We start from the raw sequence: 21,232 nt of genomic DNA, 5'->3' as shown, positions 1-21,232 counted from the left end.
GCAGTCCGCAACGTCAACGAAAGACTGTAAAGTAATATATACAGGCAAGCAGAGAAGAGTACAAAACAGCTACAGACCGTGCACAAAGATCCCCCCATAGAAAGAAAGCTGCAGCATTTTGGATATGTGTCCGGAAGCGGCATGAAGGGGCCATATGGAAGCGTGAGAGACCGATCAGGGAAATATACTGGGCAGATGTTTTGCTGAACTTTGACGATGAGCAGTTTAAATGCCATTTCCGCCAGTCCTGTCGATTAAACCAGCACTAACAAAGATCATCACATGTCGTCGACACGCCCACTCACTCACTGTGAATTCACTAAGGACAATTGTCTGTTCTATTCACACATGCGGCTCACCCGGACTTAGGACCAGGGAGCTGGCAGGGTAAAGTCCGGGGCAAATAATGCAGACCTTTGTGTTCACACATACAGCTCTTCCGGATCAACTCTGGATAAATACATAAATCCATAATTTATGTATACAGTTGTTTGAAATAATAGCAGTGTGTTTAAAAAAAGTGAGTAAAGCTCAAAATCCTTATAATAGCTTTTATTTCCTTACACCTATCAGCCCTATAACAGCATTAATGTAGGAATATTTTTTATGATATTTTCTTTTTTCCAGCCAAGGGGAGGGATTGCCTCTTCTTCCTGGGGAGAAGAAGGAGATAGAGGAGCTACTGCCAGCAACCACAAGTGAAGAAGACAAGGACACTATTTTCAGCATTCTTGGACAGGCCATGTGTCGACCTACTGGCATCCAGGTCTGCCCTTTGTAACTCATACTTTTACTTTTTGCACACTTTATTTCTATTTGATTTTTATCTTACAACAACCATAAAAATAGGTTAGTTCTTACTTATTAAAGCATAAGTAACAAACGTGTAAAAAACATGTTTTTTTCACAAGTTGAAAATGTACTTGTGGTGATGCATGGCTTCAGTAATAAACTAGTGAAACAAATGTTTATAAATAACTAGAAGTATTTATTGCAAAGACCAGTGTTCATAAGTGTCTGCACAAAATGAAACTTTTTACGAGCAGCAATCTCTATGTAAACCAGTCCACTATCTAATATGTGAGTGTGATGGCACTCCTCCTAAATTTAAAACACAACGATGATTATCTATTCTCTCAGTCAGTTTAGTTACAACTCTGGACTAATGCAAGATGGAAAGCAATGGATTGATAGTGACTATTGACCATAGCCTACATTGTATACTAAAGTAAAAGCTAATTGCAAAATGTTGTTAGGACTGGACTGATCACCAGGCAGCAGAGCCAAAGCTCAGTGTTATATTTTATAATTTTTTACATTCTGTATTTTCTAAAATCTCATTTATGTTAATGTTATTTACTATTTAGACACTTAATTTTGCTCTCAAAGTGCACAAGATTAATACGTTTAACTTAAAATGGTGCAAAATGTCAACCTTTTCTCATCACAGACATCAGCCAATCAGAATTCTTATTAAATGCAGTCATAAAAAATAAAGGCAGTTAAAATTGAATAGTGTTACAGTATGTTTCTGGATGCTAGACGCTAAGTTGCGTCGTAACCACGGTGATAACGCTGTGTTCAGTGTATCACCAGGAAAAATTTGAAGAGGAAGAAACTCTTAACATATAACATATCTACTGTATATTACAGTATATAATACTGGCTGTACACAGCACAGTGTATATATATATATATTTATTTTTGTTAGACCAACAACAGTTGTGGTTCTTAGAGATAGTGAATACATCTTAAGATTCAGGAGTTGCAGAGTTTTATAACTGGGCCTTTTGGTTTTCTAAACAATGTTTGAGGTAAAAGGCCCAAAACAAACAACACACAGACACAACACAGGGTGGACTGTGTGGAAAACCAAACCTTGAGTCCCCCTGGAGTGAGGCAATCTAATCAAACTGTGTCGACAAACAATAAGCAACCATGGTCCTTTTTAGTATTCATTTTTAAAATCTTACTGTTCTGTGGCAAACTTAAATTATGGTCATTGATTTTTCAAAGGTCTCAAGCATAAATATGCACCTCTGTTGTGTTATTTTCCCCAGAGCTTTTGCTAATAGTTCATTGCTAAGCAGTGAAGGTTGATCCTACTATTCTGTTTTGTGTCAGGATGAGGACATGGCTTTACAGCAGGAGGATGATGAGGATGACATGGTAGATGTGATCTGGAGACAGCTGACTGGCTCATGCCCCTGGCTGGGGGATGCAGGCCAGCCTGTTACAGATGGTCTGATCCAGGTTTGGAGACAGGTGGTGGACCGCATCTTCGGCCTATATCGGGTTTCCTGCCAGGCCTATTTCACTTTTCTCAAGCTCAATGCTGGACAGGTGAGACCCAGTGACTGTGAAGCAGCGTGCTGCTGTTGAAGACCGAGGCTGGGAGTTAGGGCAGCTTTCTGTCAGTCCTTCATGCTGAGTTTCTGTGTGTTTTAGGTCCCTATAGATGAAGATGACCCTAAAGTCCTGCTATCCTATCACAACAGCAAACAGAGCAATGACGATGTGATTGTCATGGCAACCCTGCGTCTCCTCCGCCTGCTGGTGAAGCATGCTGGTGAACTGAGGGAAGGACTTGAGCTTGGCCTAGCTTCCACCCCTACAGCACCCTGGAGGGGTATGTCCTCCAAGAAAACAAGCATCCACGCAAGTTTTTTACATGCAAATTGTGCCTGAAAGTTTCCTTGCTAATGTTTTTCACAGGAACAAGTTAAGATTTAGAGTTTTAACTAGGGGCTGGGCAATATATACGATATACCTGTATACCATTACTGTTATCGTTATATAAGACTATACACTGTCTTAGATTTTGGATATTGTTATATCACGGTATGACATAGGTGTTGTCTATTCCTTTTTTTTTTTTTTTAAGGCTGCTTTACAGCAGAGTGATGTAATTTTCTTTTGTTCTTCTTTATCATAAATCTCATTGTGTAGGTAGAGATATATAGAGATATAGGTGGATACAGATATATGTGTGTGTGTGTGTATATGTATGTATGTATATATATATATATATATATATATATATATACATACATACATATACACACACACACATATATGTATGTGTATATATATATATATATGTGTGTGTGTGTGTATGTGTGTGTGTGTGTGTATATATATATATATATGTATATGTATATATATATATATATATGTATATGTATATATATATATATGTTTATATGTATATATATATATATGTTTATATGTATATATATATATGTTTATATGTGTGTGTGTGTGTGTGTGTGTGTGTACATATATACATACATACAACCAACCATGCTTGCACATGGCTTTCAGCTGTGGCTGGTCAGAACAACTTTAGACATGTTCCAGTGTAGGAACTCACTAACTAACTAGCTCTTTTCTGGCATAACCCGGACCTTCTACTTTTTATATTCAAAAAATGTGTTGTCCTCCTCAGGTATCATCCCCCAACTTTTTTCCCGTCTCAACCATCCAGAGGCATACATCCGACAGAGCATATGCAGCTTGCTATGTCGAGTGGCCCAAGACTCCCCATATTTGATCCTCTACCCTGCCATTGTGGGCTCACTCTCCCTGGGAGGGGAGGCTCAGAGTGCAGGTACTGTTTAACTCAGTTGACCAGGCCATGTGCAACTTCTTAAAGAGTTCTCAAAGTCTTTAACATGCCTCATTCATTTGATTAGAAGTCATTTGCTCTTATTATATTTACTACAACAATACAATCAAAAACTACAGTGTTAAGTTTTGCTACTGTTAACTGTGGAACAAACCACCACTAGTCATGGCTAGATAAAAAAACAGTGTTGCATATTAGTGAAAATATACATTTAGTGACCTTAATGACCTTAACAAAAAATAATTAGTGATACCATTAAAATTGTAAATACTGTAGATCTGTGAAATGATGATGAAATGTGTTGACAGGGAGTAAATTGCCATCAGCTTTGCCCACCTTTCTGGGCAGTATGCAGGGAGAGGGCCTTGTGGAGGAAGAGGAGCAGCCAGAGAGCAGCGGGCAAGGAGTAGCTCCAGGAGAGCTAGCAACCTTCTGCTCTAGTCAAGACCAAGCCATGATGCAGGACTGTTACAGCAAGATCGTTGATAAACTCTCCATTGCAAACCCTACCATGGTGCTTCAGGTAAGAGGCTACACACACACTTAACCACTGTTTCACAGACAGTCCATAACAGTCCCAAAATGAAAACACGCTTGCTCTTACAGACTTTGATCACAGATTGATTCTAACAATCACCATGTTAGAAGCCTTTATCTGTGGAAAATGATTTGTAATATCAGACAGAGCAAATGACAGAGTTACACTATATATCCATGTTATTTGTTATAATAGCTGTAGCCAAAAAGAGGACCCATATCACAAAATATTCTAAATCTATCTGAAAATGAACCATTAACTCTCAAAGGGGAATGTAAGATCAGGGTCCTAAAGTGAAGACAAACTAAGAATGTGGCTACATTCAGGAATAAGTAAAATACCCTAAAATGCATAAACCAACAGAGTCAGGGAGCCGCCACGATCAATGAGCAAACATCTGTGTTGGTGTACACATGTAAGGCCTGTAAATCTGATTCAGCTGCTAACCAGTCCTGTGTGCTGACCAGGTCCAGCAGCTGGTGGGTGAGCTGCGCAGAGTGACCTTACTGTGGGATGAACTATGGCTAGGTGTGTTACAACAGCAACACATGCATGTCCTGCGTAGGATCCAACAGCTGGAGGATGAGGTCAAGAGGGTACAGAACAACAACACACTGCGCAGGTGAGGCTCAATTTGTGTATACCCAGGAAGCCTTCTAGTTGATTCTGCACCAACATTTAATCTGTGAGGTTATGGTCCTGTTATTAAAGGACCTGGTGAAATTATCAGCAAATTTTATTCTTATCAGCCTCTACATGCTCTTCAATTTTGTCTTCAATTTGACTTTTTGTGTGGTTATATCCTTGAACCAATGATGTAAAACAGCATATCACCTTGTAATTACTTAATTACAACCTTTATGTAATTTAATTATTGGAAAATCAATAAAGTGTAGAAGAAATGTTTAAGTTGCTGTGTTGCCCTCCTACTTAGAGGAGATTCTGGAGCTAATCGGACCAGAAAGACTAACTTGTCATGCAGAGTGGACTGTGCTGCGTCCATTCATGCCCTCTTGCTCTGTGGGTGATCAGCTCTCTCTCTCTGCCGTGCGTCTCATAACCGTCTCATCTCCAGCTTCAGCTGCAGGCCTATCTGTCTGTTGCTGTGCGTGTTTAACATCCACATCAAAGTGGCGGTCCGTATATCTGGGATTCAGTGAGGTCACAGTGCATAATATGGGATATCGGACTACATTAGAGCAAAGTGTTTGTTTACAGCCTCTAATAACAGCGTCTTGGTTGTTTTAACACTGTGGTCTGTGTCATCGTCCACCAAAAGCCGTCTCAGTTCTCTCACCACGGAGATCATATCAGAACAGGCCACTGGAATATCTTGCAAAGTGCGAGTCGCTGATCTTCTTCCAAGATGGTAGGTGGATAGGCTAATTGCAAGTTTTTCGAAAGCTGTCTTGATGATCCCAAACTTTGATTGGCTAAGCCTTCCAAATGGAGAAAGAAAGCTAGATGCTAAGTAAAATGTGTAAAATTGTTCAACACCTGCAACATTGGAGGGGGTTAGGGGTATCCTGCACCACCTAAATCTACAATCTTCTGGCAATTATTTGGCAACATTTTCAGAATGTTACATGTTGACAGTTGGATTTCAAAAGCACCTAAATAAATAAACATTGAGCTACTTATACTCGGATGTGAAACACAATTTAAAATAATTTACTGAGAATTCAGGAAATTTGAGTCTGAAAAAGTATGGAATATTGAAACTGAAAATGAACAAAATTGAAACCATGGACATTTGATCACAGTGGTCTGGCTGGCTGGTCAGGAGCTGCCATTATTGGAGATCTTCTAAAGGTTTGCTCGACTTAATCCAATCCCGTCACTTCCTTTTCCGATGTAGAGGAGTCCATTTCTGTTATACAGAATAGGTGCTTCAATAAAGCTGAACTTGGAATATAAGGCTGGAGTACAGCATACAAACCCCTTGTTATATTACCTGTTCGAGCCCTATTGAGTGACACTCTTGACTTCGTGTTCGCTTTGGGTCACCGAGCCTCCGGTTCCAAAATGTGTTGGGGTGCTTGGGCCTGTTTCACTTGCTTTTAAGTCCTGTTACACTCTTTTTGTGCTGCAGGGATGAAAAGATTGCCATTATGCGTGAGAAGCACTCTGCTCTGATGCGTCCTGTGGTTTTCGCCCTGGATCACGCCTGCAGCATCACAGCAGCTCCAGCAGAGACGCCACACGAAAACTGGTTCCAGCAGACCTACGGTAATGCCATTGTCTCTGCCCTGGAGCGACTGAGAAACCCAACCAACCCCGCCAACCCCGCCAGCAGCTGGCTCCCCTTCAAACAGGTCTGTGTGTGGGTGTTTCTATGCATTTAAATCATTATCGATTTCACAGGAATCCATTTGCATGGATGTAAGCTTATGAATAGTTACAGATGTATACTTTCTGTACATCATTAATACAATCAACATGCATTGTACGCAATAAAATCGTGCAAGCTTGAACAAGTTGTGTGTGTGTTGGTTAGATCATGATGAGCCTGCAGCAGCGTGCTCAGAAGCGAGCCAGCTATCTCCTTCACCTGGATGAAATCAGTCCTCGCCTGGTGTCCATGACAACAACAGAGATGGCCCTGCCAGGCGAGGTGTCTGCATCAGATGCTGTCACAATAGAGAGCGTAGGTAACACCATCACCATCCTGCCCACCAAGACCAAGCCAAAGAAGATCTTCTTCCTGGGCTCAGATGGACGCAACTACCCTTACCTTTTTAAAGGTAGGACACCAGTTTACATCAGTTAGTAGGGTTAGGAAATAAATACATAAATACTGTTTCATATTTAGATGGTAAGAAAATACTGCATGTTCTTAAAAAAAAGGTCCAGTGATTTCAAGAATAGTATTAAATCCTGAGTACTGACGGTAACAATTTGTACAGTTTCATCACAGTTTAAAGGCAGATTCTGTTATTTCCTCAAGCTGTATATATGTGTCTTTGTTTAGGGGTTATACCGTACCTACAGCCGCTTTGTTTGTAGTCTCTGACTTTACAATTAAACAGTTGTGCCTTAACCGATGTGTGCTGCCACAAAAATGTATCTACATGGAGATAAGGACTATGATTGGTCAGCTGTTGCTGCCACAAGTTTCTGATGCCAGTATGCTGAAAGAAGGTGAACACATTAACTGTGAAGAATGTAATTGAAGCATGATATAGTCGATCACGGATGATACCCTTGTTTTTTTTTCTTTTTTGACAGCGGAGATATTTAATAGGTGAAATTTGATGCTAAACAGGGTTTTGTCCTCAACCAAGCTTCTGAAAATACTGTTGCTGAGAATTTACGATTTGATTAAGACAAAAATTTACAAATTAGATCATGATTTTCGGAGGGACTTCAAATGTTTGAAAGTTGAGAACTGCTTACTTTGGGGCTTTGACATATGAGGTTGTAGACTATTAAATCAATTCTATCTGAAATAGTCACAGGATACAGATGTTCATGGGAGATTGTGATTCTAATGTGAATGGATTTATTTATTTTACCCACCCCTATCCTGAAGTCAGATTTCCCACTCCGAAAGTCCCTCAGCAGCCCCAACCTCAGTCTCCAAGGTGGCTGTTTCACGAATAACAGTTGTAAAAGCTGTAGAATATACTGTTTATTAGTACTTCTGTCCTATTTGTATCTCAATAATACATAGTGGAATTAATAGGAATGATACTGATTGTATTAAAATCTGTGCATGTGAGTATGTGTATATAGTGTGTAATGTTGAAGCATGTTGTTATTTCACCTAGGCCTCAGTGCAGGTTTCTGGGGTGGTTTGTATACATTGAGTTTGTATACCACGGATATGTAATATTCCCCCACTCCCTGGCAGCTCTCATGGCTGGAAGAAGTTATTTTCGCTTGTGTTGAACATCTTTTGGAAAATCCTTATTCTGGGGCCTGTGGTTTACCTGCAGTTTCTCAAACGGCATCTTCTTCACTTTGTGAGCTGGTCACTGATTCATTGATGCCATCAATTATATTATTTTGTATAGACTGACCCTGTATACTGTTATCTAAGCCTGCTTCTACTTCATTTTCAACAATGAAAATAAGAGTCAGTTTGTAAAAGAGGGGTTTTTTTTGGTAGTAGTATCTGAATTTGCAGACAGCGTTGGTTTTATATGTCTAGGCTTGGAGATATTTTGGGAGATTTTTCTGCCTCCACCCCTATACAATAAAGGTGAATGGAATTCACTTTGTGGTGCTTAAAGCATTAACAGTTCAACAGCAACACCTCTTTCCGAAGCAGTTGTTACTGTGTGTAGTCCACAGACCTCACTGTCAACAGTTTTCATAGGGACTATTATAAGGGTTGTAGAAAGTAGTTTTTATTAAAAACTGTTCAATGATGTCTGAAATCTTGTCTCTCAGGTCTGGAGGATTTGCACTTGGATGAACGCATCATGCAGTTTTTATCAATTGTCAACACCATGTTCACGAAGATCAACCAGCAGGAGCAGCCACACTTCCATGCCCGCCACTACTCTGTCACCCCCCTCGGAACCCGATCTGGGCTCATCCAGTGGGTGGACGGAGCCACCCCTCTATTTGGCCTCTACAAGCGTTGGCAGCAGAGGGAAGCTGTGCTGCAGAGTCAGAAGGTAACATGCAACTCTGTACATTCTACTCTGTACTGTGTCACACTGTAACACAGTAAGTAGACACACACTCTTTTTGCTCCCTTTTTTCAAAAATTTAAGTAGAACTTTGAGACTTTCTGTGGCCACAAAAAGCTTTACAGGCTCTACTTTGCCAAAGATAATCTATAACCCTGACAGGTATGACATATCAGGATGCTGATTAAATGGCATGATTACTGCATAGGTGTGCTCTGGGCTGGTAGCTATGAAAGATCACTCTAAAATGTGCAGTTTAATCACACAACACAATGCCACAGACATTTTGAGGTAGCTTCAACTCATGAATGTGGGAACAAAAAAACAAACTTGCAAATTGCAACCCCATGTTCTGGGCCATTGCTATTGAAATCTTTTTGTTCAGAGTTAAACTGATGTGCTCTTTTCTACAATCAGGCCCAAGACTCATTCCAGCAGCAGCCAGTGCCTCCAGTACCCCGCCCTAGTGAGCTCTACTACAGCCGTATCGGGCCAGCACTGAAAGCAGTGGGGCTTAGTCTCGATGTGACACGACGAGACTGGCCTCTCAGTGTCATGAAGGAGGTGCTGAAAGAGTTAATGGAGGCTACGCCTTCCAACCTGCTGGCCAAGGAGCTGTGGTGTTCCTGCACCACACCCAGCGAGTGGTGGAGGGTCACTCAGGTAACTATTGCTGTTAGCAATTGAAAAAGATGGATGATGTTTTCCCCAACTTTTGTTTTTAACCATGACATTATCTTTTCATTTCATGTATCACTTTTTAAAAAACAGCGGAACGTCATTGTTAATCAAAGACCAGGGCTTGCACAAGTGTCTAACAGAAATGTTTTCTTTGGTTGATATTCTTTTTCTTTTATGATGCAGTCGTATGCCAGATCTACTGCTGTCATGTCGATGGTGGGATACATCATCGGCCTTGGCGACCGTCACCTTGACAATGTGTTGATTGACATGACCACTGGAGAGGTGGTGCACATTGACTACAATGTATGCTTTGAAAAAGGTCAGTTTTAACTGTTTTTACTTGACTTGTTCTTAGTCAGTTTAATCAGAATGACATTAAGACATTAATTTGTTTCTACTGATTAAAATAATGCATGCAGCATGTCATCATAAAGGCTTTGAACAAAATGCTACCCACAGGAAAAGAAGCGAGTATCCTTGATATTTCTGTTGTGCTTGGTTTTCCTCGTTGAATAGTGTAGTTTATGAATAACATAGTGTGTTTGTGTGTCCTTGTGTGTCCCTAGGGAAGAGTTTGCGGGTGCCAGAAAAGGTCCCATTCAGGATGACGCACAACATTGAGACAGCTCTGGGAGTCACTGGGGTGGAGGGCATCTTCAGGCTGTCCTGTGAACAGGTTACTGTCATATCACACACTACTCTGCCCCATCACATTGACACTGAATTCTGTATTTAAGCAATACTAGTGCAGCACCCGTTCAAAGTGTGCCTTTTCGATTTCACTGCAGCTTACTTGAGAACCACTCATCCAAGCTACTTCATACTCCACACTGAAATTAACTCATGCCTTGTTAGGTAATAACCAGCTCTTATACTTCAGCCTGGCTCGTAGCTGGTAACTCATGTTCACTTTCATGTAGTGGAATCTCAGTGACTGCACTTGTTTTGGGGCACCACCTTTGAAGAGGAAAATAAATCAAATGAATTTGATGAATTAATATTTAATGTATACAAACGATCAAGATGGTGATAATGACTTGGAATAAAGAATGGGGAATGGTGGAAGAAATAATCTGTTCAAGATGGACACTAGTAACTAATGTGGAATGAAAATGCAACATTTAGGTAGGTAGGTGTTGAATTACTTTTAATATTATTATTATTTCGACATCGACCCAGTCATGGGCAGTTATAGAAGATGGTTCGTGCCCACCTTGAGCTGTGAAGGCTGTGTAGGAGATGAGCATGGCAAGTCTGCCAGTAGACTTTACAGATGAAGCCTCTTAAAACTTCCCATTCCTCTGTGACAGGGGCCCTAACCACACATAGCATATTTCATGATTATTAGGCTACCATATCATGAGGTCATCAATATAATGCCATAGCAACAGTACTTCATGAGAGTGAAAGTAATATGGCCAGGGAATTAATGATGTAACAGGAAGGAAAAAAGTGCGTACTTGTCTGAGCTGCTGACTATGCTAACAGTGTGTGCAGTGGACAAACTATTACAGTGTAAGAGCCATTTTCTTGCTTGTTTTTGTAGTTTTTCAATTTATTTATTTTCTCATGCTGTTAGATTACTGCTAGACCACAATGTCAGGTGTTAAAGAGCAAACGTTTTTTTGCCACAGTGAAAATGTTATTTTTGAAAGGCTAAGCGGTAACAATTATGGTTTGAAGCAGAATATTTCATTAGGTAAAAACATGTTGTGGACATGTTTTTTCAATATATTATGACTTTTGGACTTTTCAGTGCTCTGAAATTATTACAAATGTTCAGATTACACGAGCCAGAAGCAATCCTACACATAACAAAACAAAAACATTTGCCCACTTTTTCTGTATTTCCGCAAATGTGTAAGGCACATCAGAGCAATTTTTGGTGAAGCCATAATGATATCTAGTCCCTGTTGAGTCCACCTTGAATGCTCCACAGATTGTGGGATTTCCCAAACTAAATAAATACTGCACATATAAACACAGAAATGCTTAGCTAGCTCAAGGTTGTTATAACTAAAATACCCACTGAAGAAAAATATTTTCCACAGACAGATTTAGGTAGACTATTACATATCTGCAAACTTCATGTGAAGTAACTTCAGTGTAAAAAATTCCAAAAGCTGAAATGTATAGAAAAAATAATGATGTGATCATTTCCAAAATCCACAATATGTTTTTACCTAACGAAAAATATTCTGCTTCGATATGTGTTTAATCACTGAAACAATATTTTCACTGTGGCAAAACAAAGTTTGCACTCGGATTTCCGCACACACCTGACGGCGTGGTCTAACAACATGAGAAATGACATCTATATAACTGCAAAACAAACAAGAAAAAAAAAAAAACGTTTTAGGCTCTAATACTATAATACAGGGGTATTCAACTAAAATTCAAATAGGTCCAGTTAGAGAAAATTTCCTCAAGCAAAGGTCCGGAACATCATAATGTCTAACTTGCATTATGATTTAGTGTGGTTTGTATTGAAGTACCCTAGTATTTGTATCAACGTCTGCATGTAATCAACAGCTGACTGTCAGATCAAATAAAGACAGAACATTTCAAAAAAATATCTAACAATATTTATTGTCACTTAACATTTAATTATACAGATATATATAATCAGATCTGCAAACTCCTCAGAGTGAAAAAGGTGACAAGGTCCAAAACCAAACCAAGGTAGGGGGTTCCGGGAGAAAGTTTTAGTGATTTTAATATGCAAATTACGCTTTTTGGAGCATTTTGACACTAGAATTTCTGTGTGCAAGTAGATACATGGCTCTTGCTAGGCACATAGTATATCCATCCATCCCAATTACAATCCCAGACATATCCCAGATTCCCAGTTAAAGAGAGAGCAAATCTCTCATAAAAAAGACGGCTTTGAGAGAATAAGAACACCGCACTTTTTTTCTTATCTTATATTGTACAGTCTCTTCGCCTGTACAAGAATTTCACATGCACGTGACTGACAGAAAATCAATCAGCAACTATTTTGATAACCAAATAAGGAAAAATGCCAAAATGTATTTGTTGTAGCTTCTCAAATCGGATGATTTTAAGCTTTTTTGTGTCATACGTGATGGTAAACTGAATATATTTGGATTTTGGACTGTTGATCAGACAAAATATGACATTTGAAGACATCACCATGTGCTCTAAGAAATTATAACCAACTATCAGGTTTTAAGATTTAAAAAAGGACTGTTTCATTTAATTTTACATTTCCTGAGACTTTCAGCACCGCAGTCAATTGTTTTTTATGAGTGCCACGGTCTCTGAGCATATGAGACAGACTGGTTTTCTACTTCCACTGGGAAGAATGAACATGAATGAGTCCGTCCATTGTGGGTTGAAAGCTCTGTTTTCGCTGTCCACTTTTCTCTTCTTAGAGAGCGCCATGTGTAGTTATTTTTCTCTGTTGTCTCTGGCTCACTCGTCTCTCTGTCTTCTCCCTGTATCGCTCACTCGTCTTTCTGTCTGTCCGTATTCAGGGTCGCAATGTTTATCGCCTGGAATACACAGATTTAATTGGCTGAGTAGCATCACGTGGGATGGCTGAAATCGCATGCAATTGGTCAGTGGATTTTCTGATCCGCTATACAAGTAAAGTCTAAAAAAGCTGCACCGGTCAAAATAAAAGCGCCCCGTCAAAATTTAAAATAATTAAATAATTTATTGACTATAGGTCCATGTCCATATAGGACGGCGTCAGGGTCCGGACTCAGACCGCGGTCCGCCTGTTAGTGACCTATGCTATAATAGTTTGTTCTGTTGTTGTTATATCATTAATTCCCCAGCCATATGAAATTTCACTTCCATGCAGTACTGTTGAAAAACAAAAAGCTGAAGCATAATATTGATGACCTCATGATATGGTAGATAATCTTCAAATACAAATATGATAACGGACTGAACATATTTAAAGTATTTGGTTTGAATATTTCATTGGGTGTGGGTGGATCCAAGTTGCATAAACTATTATGCTCAGGTTACACATTTTCATCAGAAATGATTGTCATTGCGCTGTATAACTTTTATCAGAAATTCCTCACGCAGTGGCGGATGGTCAAAGAGAGAAGAGCGGCTTGGGAGATGACAGGAGGCAGGGTGATGACATGCAGCAAGAGATTGCGGGTCGGGCTTGACCCCGGGGATTCTGCAGGGTGTCTGTATATGGGTCACACGCTCTACCAACTGAGCTACTCGGGTGCATCGGGAAGAGACATTGTAATCAGAACAGGATCCTCTTCATCGACTGATTTCATGCGCTTAAACACACACATATGGTCCATTACAGAATAATATAAGTTTAGTATATTCTCAAATTATAACTATTGATGCATTAATGTGTTCATAGCTTTAGGGCTGCAGCAGGTAAATGATGAACTCATTCACATCCCAAAGAAAAGAGAACTCTCCCTGGGGCTCCCACTAGCTTCTCCGGGATCGTTTGCGTTGCCGCACTGGACACCTTGTGGCGCCTATCTCCACCACACCAGATTCAGGAAACTGAACCCGACTCCCTTGGATTGTGAATGAAACCGGTTGGCAGTTGGTTGTCAGCCGAAAGGCAGTCAGAGAGGGGAAAATTGAGCCTGCTGTAACTGTACCTCTAGAAGCAGCATAGTGGTGATTGCGTAGGTGGCAGGGCAGGGCAAATGTACCATCTGCCTTGATCTCTCTCTGTTGGGTTAATGGCGAAAACGCTAATTTGTTGTTATTGGCTTTGCAGGATAACTTAGAAAGAATTGACACTGGCCAAACGACACAAAACTTACAAAGTCTTCAAGAAAAATCAGGATGGTGTATAAAAACAAATAAAGTAGTAATAGGATCAGTTGGCATCTAACTTTACAAAACTGGCACAAAAGACAAAAGGGAACATATGAGCATAAGTGGTGAACAAACATTAGGGAGTATGGAATAAGAGAATGAGCGCATAAGAGGGTAAGAATAAAAGCGTATTAAGAGTAAGAGTATGCGTATTAAGAGTGTAAGGGCACTAAGAGAGCGAAACCCACATTTCCAGTTGTTTTATCTTTGGAGGATTCATGGTGTGTTGACAGCCATTCAGCCAATCAGGACTTTGCCCTCTCCTATCCTTTTTTTGAGATGGTAGAGAGGTCAGTAACTTTCTGAAACTTTAAATTGTGTTTATATATATGTCATCCACCGTGACCCATTATAATATTGAAATAATCAATATGTAAAACTAGTAGTGCAAAAAAACAGAACAATAAATTAATTTGTGATTTCTTCTTTTAGGCAATTTAACAGGCTGAAACTTAACTTTATGCAAATAACTGTTAAACTACAAGCGTAAATAACTCTACTACTAAACAAATGGAGATTCTACAACATTTTCTTTACTAATTGTAATAAGATAGATACTTGTAACTTACTCTAAATAAGTACTACTATAGAGACAATAAACCATACATGATCAGTAGATGGCAGTATTGTCACATGTTATAACTCAGGCTTGGAAAGTGATAGCAGACTGGAATTGTCTTTACCTAGATCATGAATTTTGACTGAATGTGATCAACATAATGGCAAATGAATAAAACAGTTACTTTATAATGATTTCAAAGTGTGCTGCAAAGATAAAAGCATGTAATGTTAAGTTAACGTTGGTATACAAGCAGATTTACAACCCTGTGTTATCTGCCAGGCTCCCCCAGTTGGGAAAGGGGGCTTTTCAGAGTCCAATGTGTGAGTGCTAGCTCCCCTAAAAGAGAGGGACCTTCACACTCTATTATAACTTACAGTCCTTTTGAGGTTACCCACAGCTGTTGAAGCAAACAGCCCGTACCAATCAAAGATGGAGTCTGATTATTCCCAAACTGTAGATCAGACCTCATCTCCAACCTGTGCCGCTTTGCCCCTGATAAACTCAGTAGGCCTCTATTGTAAATCAGTTTGAGGTGTTACAAGCTGGCCTTTCCCTGGGAGCGGGCAACCTCCCCAATCTGTGTAGCATCAATGTGGTACTTTTGTGGTGGTTAAGTGGGGAGGAACCAGTTTGTCCAAAACTGAATGTACCCAAAATGACCTTGTTGTGGAATGTAATCTGGGCTGAGTTGTGTCCGCTACTCAGTCGTGTCTTCAGAAGTCATGTTAAGTTACTACTGGTGAAAACCCAATGGTTGCCAGGTTTGCTGTTTCATAAAAAAAGCTTTTAAATAACGGCATACTCAGGGAATTTTATTGTGAAAGGATTTATAGGAAATGAGTGTTGTGCTCACATCACATGAGGCACCATAATGTAGTGCTTCATGCAACAGTAATAGGGAGTTTTGGGTTAAATTTGGCTATCAATAATAATTAATGATTATCAGGGATAATTATTAATAATAATTAATGATAAGATCCAATTTGCATTAGATCACCTCTGGGCACCACCCCCTGTTTGTAACTCTGGTTAATAATTAACTTAATAACTACAACCAAAATTACCATAACAGCTTGTAATGGTCAAAGGGTTTTGGAGTTCTTGACAGAGTAGAGGTTGGCAACAGCCACTCTTGTACAATATTAAATGGACAGTATGAAGGTTCAAAAAGTATTTTATTTAACACAAAGATGAAAACACACAATCTAACTAACATGTACTGTATACAAGTGTGTGTGTGTGTCTGTCTGTCTGTCTGTCAGAACAAAGAAACAATGGTGATGCTCACATCATGTGCTCACTGATATCACATGTGGGTGTGATATGCTCCAGGCTGAAGGAGTGTGCGTGTGTGTGTGTGAGAGAGACGTGATGCCAGGTTAGAGAAGATGGTTAGTTGCATGCAAAGACCCTGAGTCTGTGTGAAGCATCATTCAACTAATGTAAATTAGCCGTGTAGCAAAGCAAACTACCAAGAACCTGACCTGAGATAACAATAACACCCAAACAGTGAACTAACACATAGATTGAACACATATGCATTACATCAACCAGAGTTAAACAGTTCTGTGCTTAGCCGTGCTATGCTATGCTATCTAGGTCCAGTTCAACGATACCAGTCTTTGAAGAAAAGGTGCTGGTGGTTGCAGGAGAAGGGTGGGATTCCAATGTTGAACAATGCTGTTCTTGCTGTGCAAGATCTGACGAAAGACAGCAGAGGAGGAAACAGTTCGCTCCTTTCCTTTGCAGGGATAGCAGCTCAGTGCTAACTTGCTTGGTGTTCCTCAGACTGTGGAGTTAGCTGGCAAGCTTTGCGTCACAGCTGCTGGTGCTAACTGATCTGGAGTACTAGCAGGACCTCGTGCGCTGCAGTGAGGAGAAGTTCTTTGGGCCTGCTGGGAATGTAGCTTGCAGCTCTCAGCAACTGTTAGGCCTAGAAGAATCCAGGAGAAGAGAACTTGAGGGCAGGCAGCCCCGTGGGGAGAGAGGTGGAGAAGAGAGGCTTGAGGAGAAGAGCGGCTGAAGGAGTAGAGAGGGAACAAAGGAAGGAGCTGGAGTTCTGGTCAGAGGGGGGTCTGTCACCCTGACCAATAGTAGCTCAAAGCTGAATTTGCACCTAGGTGTGAAGATTGGGGAATTCTGGGAAACTGAGTTCAGTTCAGCGCCCATTTTGAAATCCACAGTGAACGACTTCATCTGTGGGTCCCAACATATGTTCATCACCAAATTAGCAGAGCTTTGTCATAGGGTGATTCTTTGACAATATCGAAGAGTGGAAGACTTTACAGCTGCTTCTTTGCCCACTACTCAACATAAGCGTCATTAAAGACCTTCAAGCGGCTAGCCGTAAAGGAAATCAAAATCCCTTCTGCGCTGGGCTGATGTGTCCAGTCAAACCGAGTCAGCCCAATTATTTTTCACAGTCTGGACCAACTCTGCTGTGAAGGATGCAAGATGCTGTAATGTTGCATTAACAGGTACCGCTGCAGCACAGAGCAGTTGTCCATGGTTGATCCAAAATGTATCAATATTTAATTGAGTGTGTCCAAATTTCATCAAATTCGACACTGCACTTCCATGGGTCCTCAACAGCAAACCTGCCAAATATAAAGTAGATTGGATAAATGGTTCTCGAGAAATGCAAACCACGTAAAAATAGACAGAAAGACTTACTTTACAGTAAGATGGCTTGAAAACACTACACAACTTACAAAGTTGACAGGCATTATTCTGTGTGCATAATAATGCATCTCACTGTTGATTTCACTTCATATCAAACATTATTTATAGATCCACGTTATCATAAACATTCAAACCAGCTGTGTCATTTGTACTTCCACATGTAGTGAAGTATAACTATTCCATAAACACCTTTTTAAATGTAAAAGATATAAGCCAATTCAAATCTGAAATCATTTCCTCGGCGGAGCACAGCGGAGAGGGCTGATAATAGTATCGTCATCGGTTTTAGAAATCCAAGATTACATCAAATATCATCAAAGAATGAAAACTGTACACATAAGTATGATTTTATTTTTCATAGGGCCTAGTTGTGTATTGAGTGTAAAATCGCTGCAGTGAACATCAACTGTGCGCCACATGGAGCGTACTGGAGACAGCATCATGGCTGCCACACACACGCACACAAACGCACACAAACACACACAAACACACACACGCTGCCCTCTCCTGTCAGCTCACCCGGTACATCTTCAAAACCAGCACGTATGGATTAGAGCCCGACCGATAAAGGATTTTTAAGGCCGATACCGATACAAATATTTGGTGATTTAAAAATTCGATATTCCGATATATTGGCATATACAGTCATGGAAAAAATTATTAGACCACCCTTGTTTTCTTCAATTTCTTGTTCATTTTAATGCCTGGTTCAACTAAAGGTACATTTGTTTGGACAAATATAATGATAACAACAAAAATAGCTCGTAAGAGTTTAATTTAAGAGCTGATATCTAGCCATTTTCCATGGTTTTCTTGATAGTAACCAAAATCACTTAAGTTCTTACATCAATAGCTATGGCACTGTACTGCCAAAAACACTGCTTTTAAGCATTCCATGTTTTCTTTTCTGTTTGCTTTAAACACATGATACACACAGGAGTTAGTACTTGATTGCGTAACCATTGTTTTTGATGACTGAAGCCATGCGTCTTGGCATGCTCTCCACCAGCTTCTGACATTGTTCTGCTGTCACAGCAGCCCATTCCTGTTGCACAAATTCAAACAAATTTGCTTTGTTTTTGGGCTTGTGGTTCTCCATTTTGAGTTTGATGATTTTCCATAGGTTTTCAACTGGATTCAGATCTGGTGATTGAGCAGGCCAAGGCATGGTGCGAATGTTGTGGTTCTCCATCCAGGCTTTAACTGACCTTGCTGTGTGGCAAGGGGCATTGTCTTGTTGGAAAATCCAGTCATTCGAGGCAGGAAAGAGTTTTCCAGCTGATGGAAGAAGACTGTTTTCAAGAGTAGCCCTGTACATGACCTGGTTCATTCGCCCTTCACACAATTGCATTTGCCCTGTTCCACTCATACTGAAACAACCCCAGATCATCACTGATCCACCCCCATGTTTTACTGTAGGGGCAAGACAGTCTGGTTTGTAGGCTTCTCCAGGCCTCCTCCTAACCAGTAAGTTAGCTGGAGTGGGCATCAACTCAAAATTGGATTCATCACTGAAGAGAACCTTAGCCCAATCATCAACAGTCCAATCCTTGTGATCCCTAGCAAAGAGTAACCGGGCCTTCCTGTGCCTTTCGTTGATGAAGGGCTTCTTCCGTGCTCTGTGTGACTTCAGACCAGCTTCAACAAGTCGGTTTCGAACTGTCCTTGCCGAACAAGTCACATTTCTCGACAGTGCCCACTCATTTTTAAGGTCCCTGGAGGTCTGACGACGATTCCTGACACAGGAACGGACGAGTGCACGGTCATCTCGTGGGGTAGAGAGACGTTTCCTGCCGCGGCCAGGTAGCAATTTGGTAGTGCCGTGTTCGGCTTGTTTTTTCTTGTTGTAATGAACAGCTGTCTTGGAGATCTTTAGTTTTTTTGCTACCTGTCTCTCACTCATGCCAATTTCCAGCAGTGCCAAGATGGCTGCCTTTGTGGCTTCACATAATTCTTTTGTTTTAGGCATTATGTGAGAGCTGACAACTTCTGAGTTGTGCTATGGCTTGAATGTAAGCAGGAAACCACTCTTAGCCTTTGCATGTGCAGTGCTGCTTATGACATGAAATGGCCTCTTATATACCCTGGGAATACAATTAAGCTTAAGAATGTCAAATAGGACATAAAGTATTATGTGATCAGCTGCATTTTTTGTCGTGTTCATTGTATTATACCTTTAGTGGTACCAGGTATTAAAATGAACAAGAAATTGAAGAAAACAAGGGTGGTCTAATAATTTTTTCCATGACTGTATATATATATAAATATAAATATATATATATATATATATATATATATATATATATGTGTGTGTGTGTGTGTGTGTGTGTGTGTGTGTATGTATATATGTATATGTATGTATATATGTATGTATGTATATATATATGTATGTATATATGTGTGTATATATATATATGTATATGTATGTGTATGTATATGTATGTGTATATATGTGTATATGTATGTATATGTATATGTGTATATGTATATATATGTATATGTGTATGTATATATGTATATATATGTGTGTATATGTGTGTGTGTGTATGTGTGTGTGTGTGTATATATGTGTGTGTGTGTGTATATATGTGTGTGTGTATATATGTGTATATGTGTGTGTGTATATATGTGTATATGTGTGTGTGTATATATATGTGTATATATGTATATATATATAAAAATCCAGAAACACATAACAAAACATACAACAGATTTCCGTAACATTAGTTATTTGTAGTTATTTATGAGTCCTCACTGAAATAATATGATAATGCAGTTTAAAAATAAACTTGTTTGTCACAACAGAACAGAGGAACATCAAAATTACTAGCTAATTCCGTTTCACTCTCGGCTTACATGTAACAGCAGCAAAACTGGACATGGTAGTCACAAATTTTGTCATGCTTATTTGAGTTAAGAGAACTGATGGGGATGTTCTTTTAATTGTTATTCAAGCAATGTATTTCTCGTGATAGTTGCCAACTTGCCATGAACACACTTCACCGATGCTCTCAGTCATGGATAACTGGTTCGCTCTGCCCGACTCTGGCTGGATCAGCTGGTTGTAGGGTTTGTGGCATTCTAAACACGAGTGTTGCCAACAGGGACGTTGTAGAGTGTCCTCTGGTGGACAAACTATGCAACGCCAACACGTCCGTTTTTATTTTATTTTTTAAATATTAATTTATCGGCCATTATAAATGCCGATACCGATAGTTTGGAAAATGCCTAATATTGGCCAATAATATCGGTCGGGCTCTAGTATGGATTGTGTAAATTAAGAACACGTGGAAATAGTCAGCTCTCTCACAATTGTTCAATGAATAAAAAGTGTTCATGTATCAAACTTCCACTTTCAAATGATATCCCATGCTGAGGGATAACACTGATCGTTCCGATCATTTTGGCGAGCGGAACAGTCTGATCGCTGTCAACATATAAATACTGCGGTGCCACTCTCGCGTAATGCTGCATGGACAGTCACTGCCCTCGCAATACTAGAGGACAACGTGAATAAATGAATCCTCAACCTCACCAATGAACACCTCGTTCTCTGTGCCAGAACTATGTATTTTCTTCCTCTTTCTCTCGTTGTGGCCATGATGCACTGTAATGAACCATCAATCAGCGGCTCATTGCCAGGCATTAACATTCATCAG

At 39.9% G+C, this 21,232-nt stretch overlaps 1 protein-coding gene across 1 annotated transcript in view; it reads left to right on the top strand.

Annotated features, from left to right (window-relative positions):
• The window catches only part of smg1 (SMG1 nonsense mediated mRNA decay associated PI3K related kinase), a 118,599-nt gene that overhangs the window by 57,910 nt on the left and 39,457 nt on the right, over positions 1-21,232 (top strand). Inside the window, exons 31-42 of the mRNA XM_073462725.1 lie at positions 628-766; positions 2,125-2,343; positions 2,449-2,629; positions 3,449-3,610; positions 3,937-4,151; positions 4,634-4,788; positions 6,259-6,481; positions 6,664-6,910; positions 8,562-8,791; positions 9,224-9,469; positions 9,671-9,809; positions 10,057-10,166. Of these exons, the coding sequence (XP_073318826.1) occupies positions 628-766; positions 2,125-2,343; positions 2,449-2,629; positions 3,449-3,610; positions 3,937-4,151; positions 4,634-4,788; positions 6,259-6,481; positions 6,664-6,910; positions 8,562-8,791; positions 9,224-9,469; positions 9,671-9,809; positions 10,057-10,166 (2,266 nt within the window). The remainder of the gene's footprint in view (positions 1-627; positions 767-2,124; positions 2,344-2,448; positions 2,630-3,448; positions 3,611-3,936; positions 4,152-4,633; positions 4,789-6,258; positions 6,482-6,663; positions 6,911-8,561; positions 8,792-9,223; positions 9,470-9,670; positions 9,810-10,056; positions 10,167-21,232) is intronic.

This window comes from Pagrus major, chromosome 24 (assembly GCF_040436345.1).
Source record: "Pagrus major chromosome 24, Pma_NU_1.0".
Lineage (NCBI taxonomy): Eukaryota > Metazoa > Chordata > Actinopteri > Spariformes > Sparidae > Pagrus > Pagrus major.
Note: the sequence above shows the minus strand (reverse complement) of the source record. Positions and strands in the feature narration are given on the sequence as shown.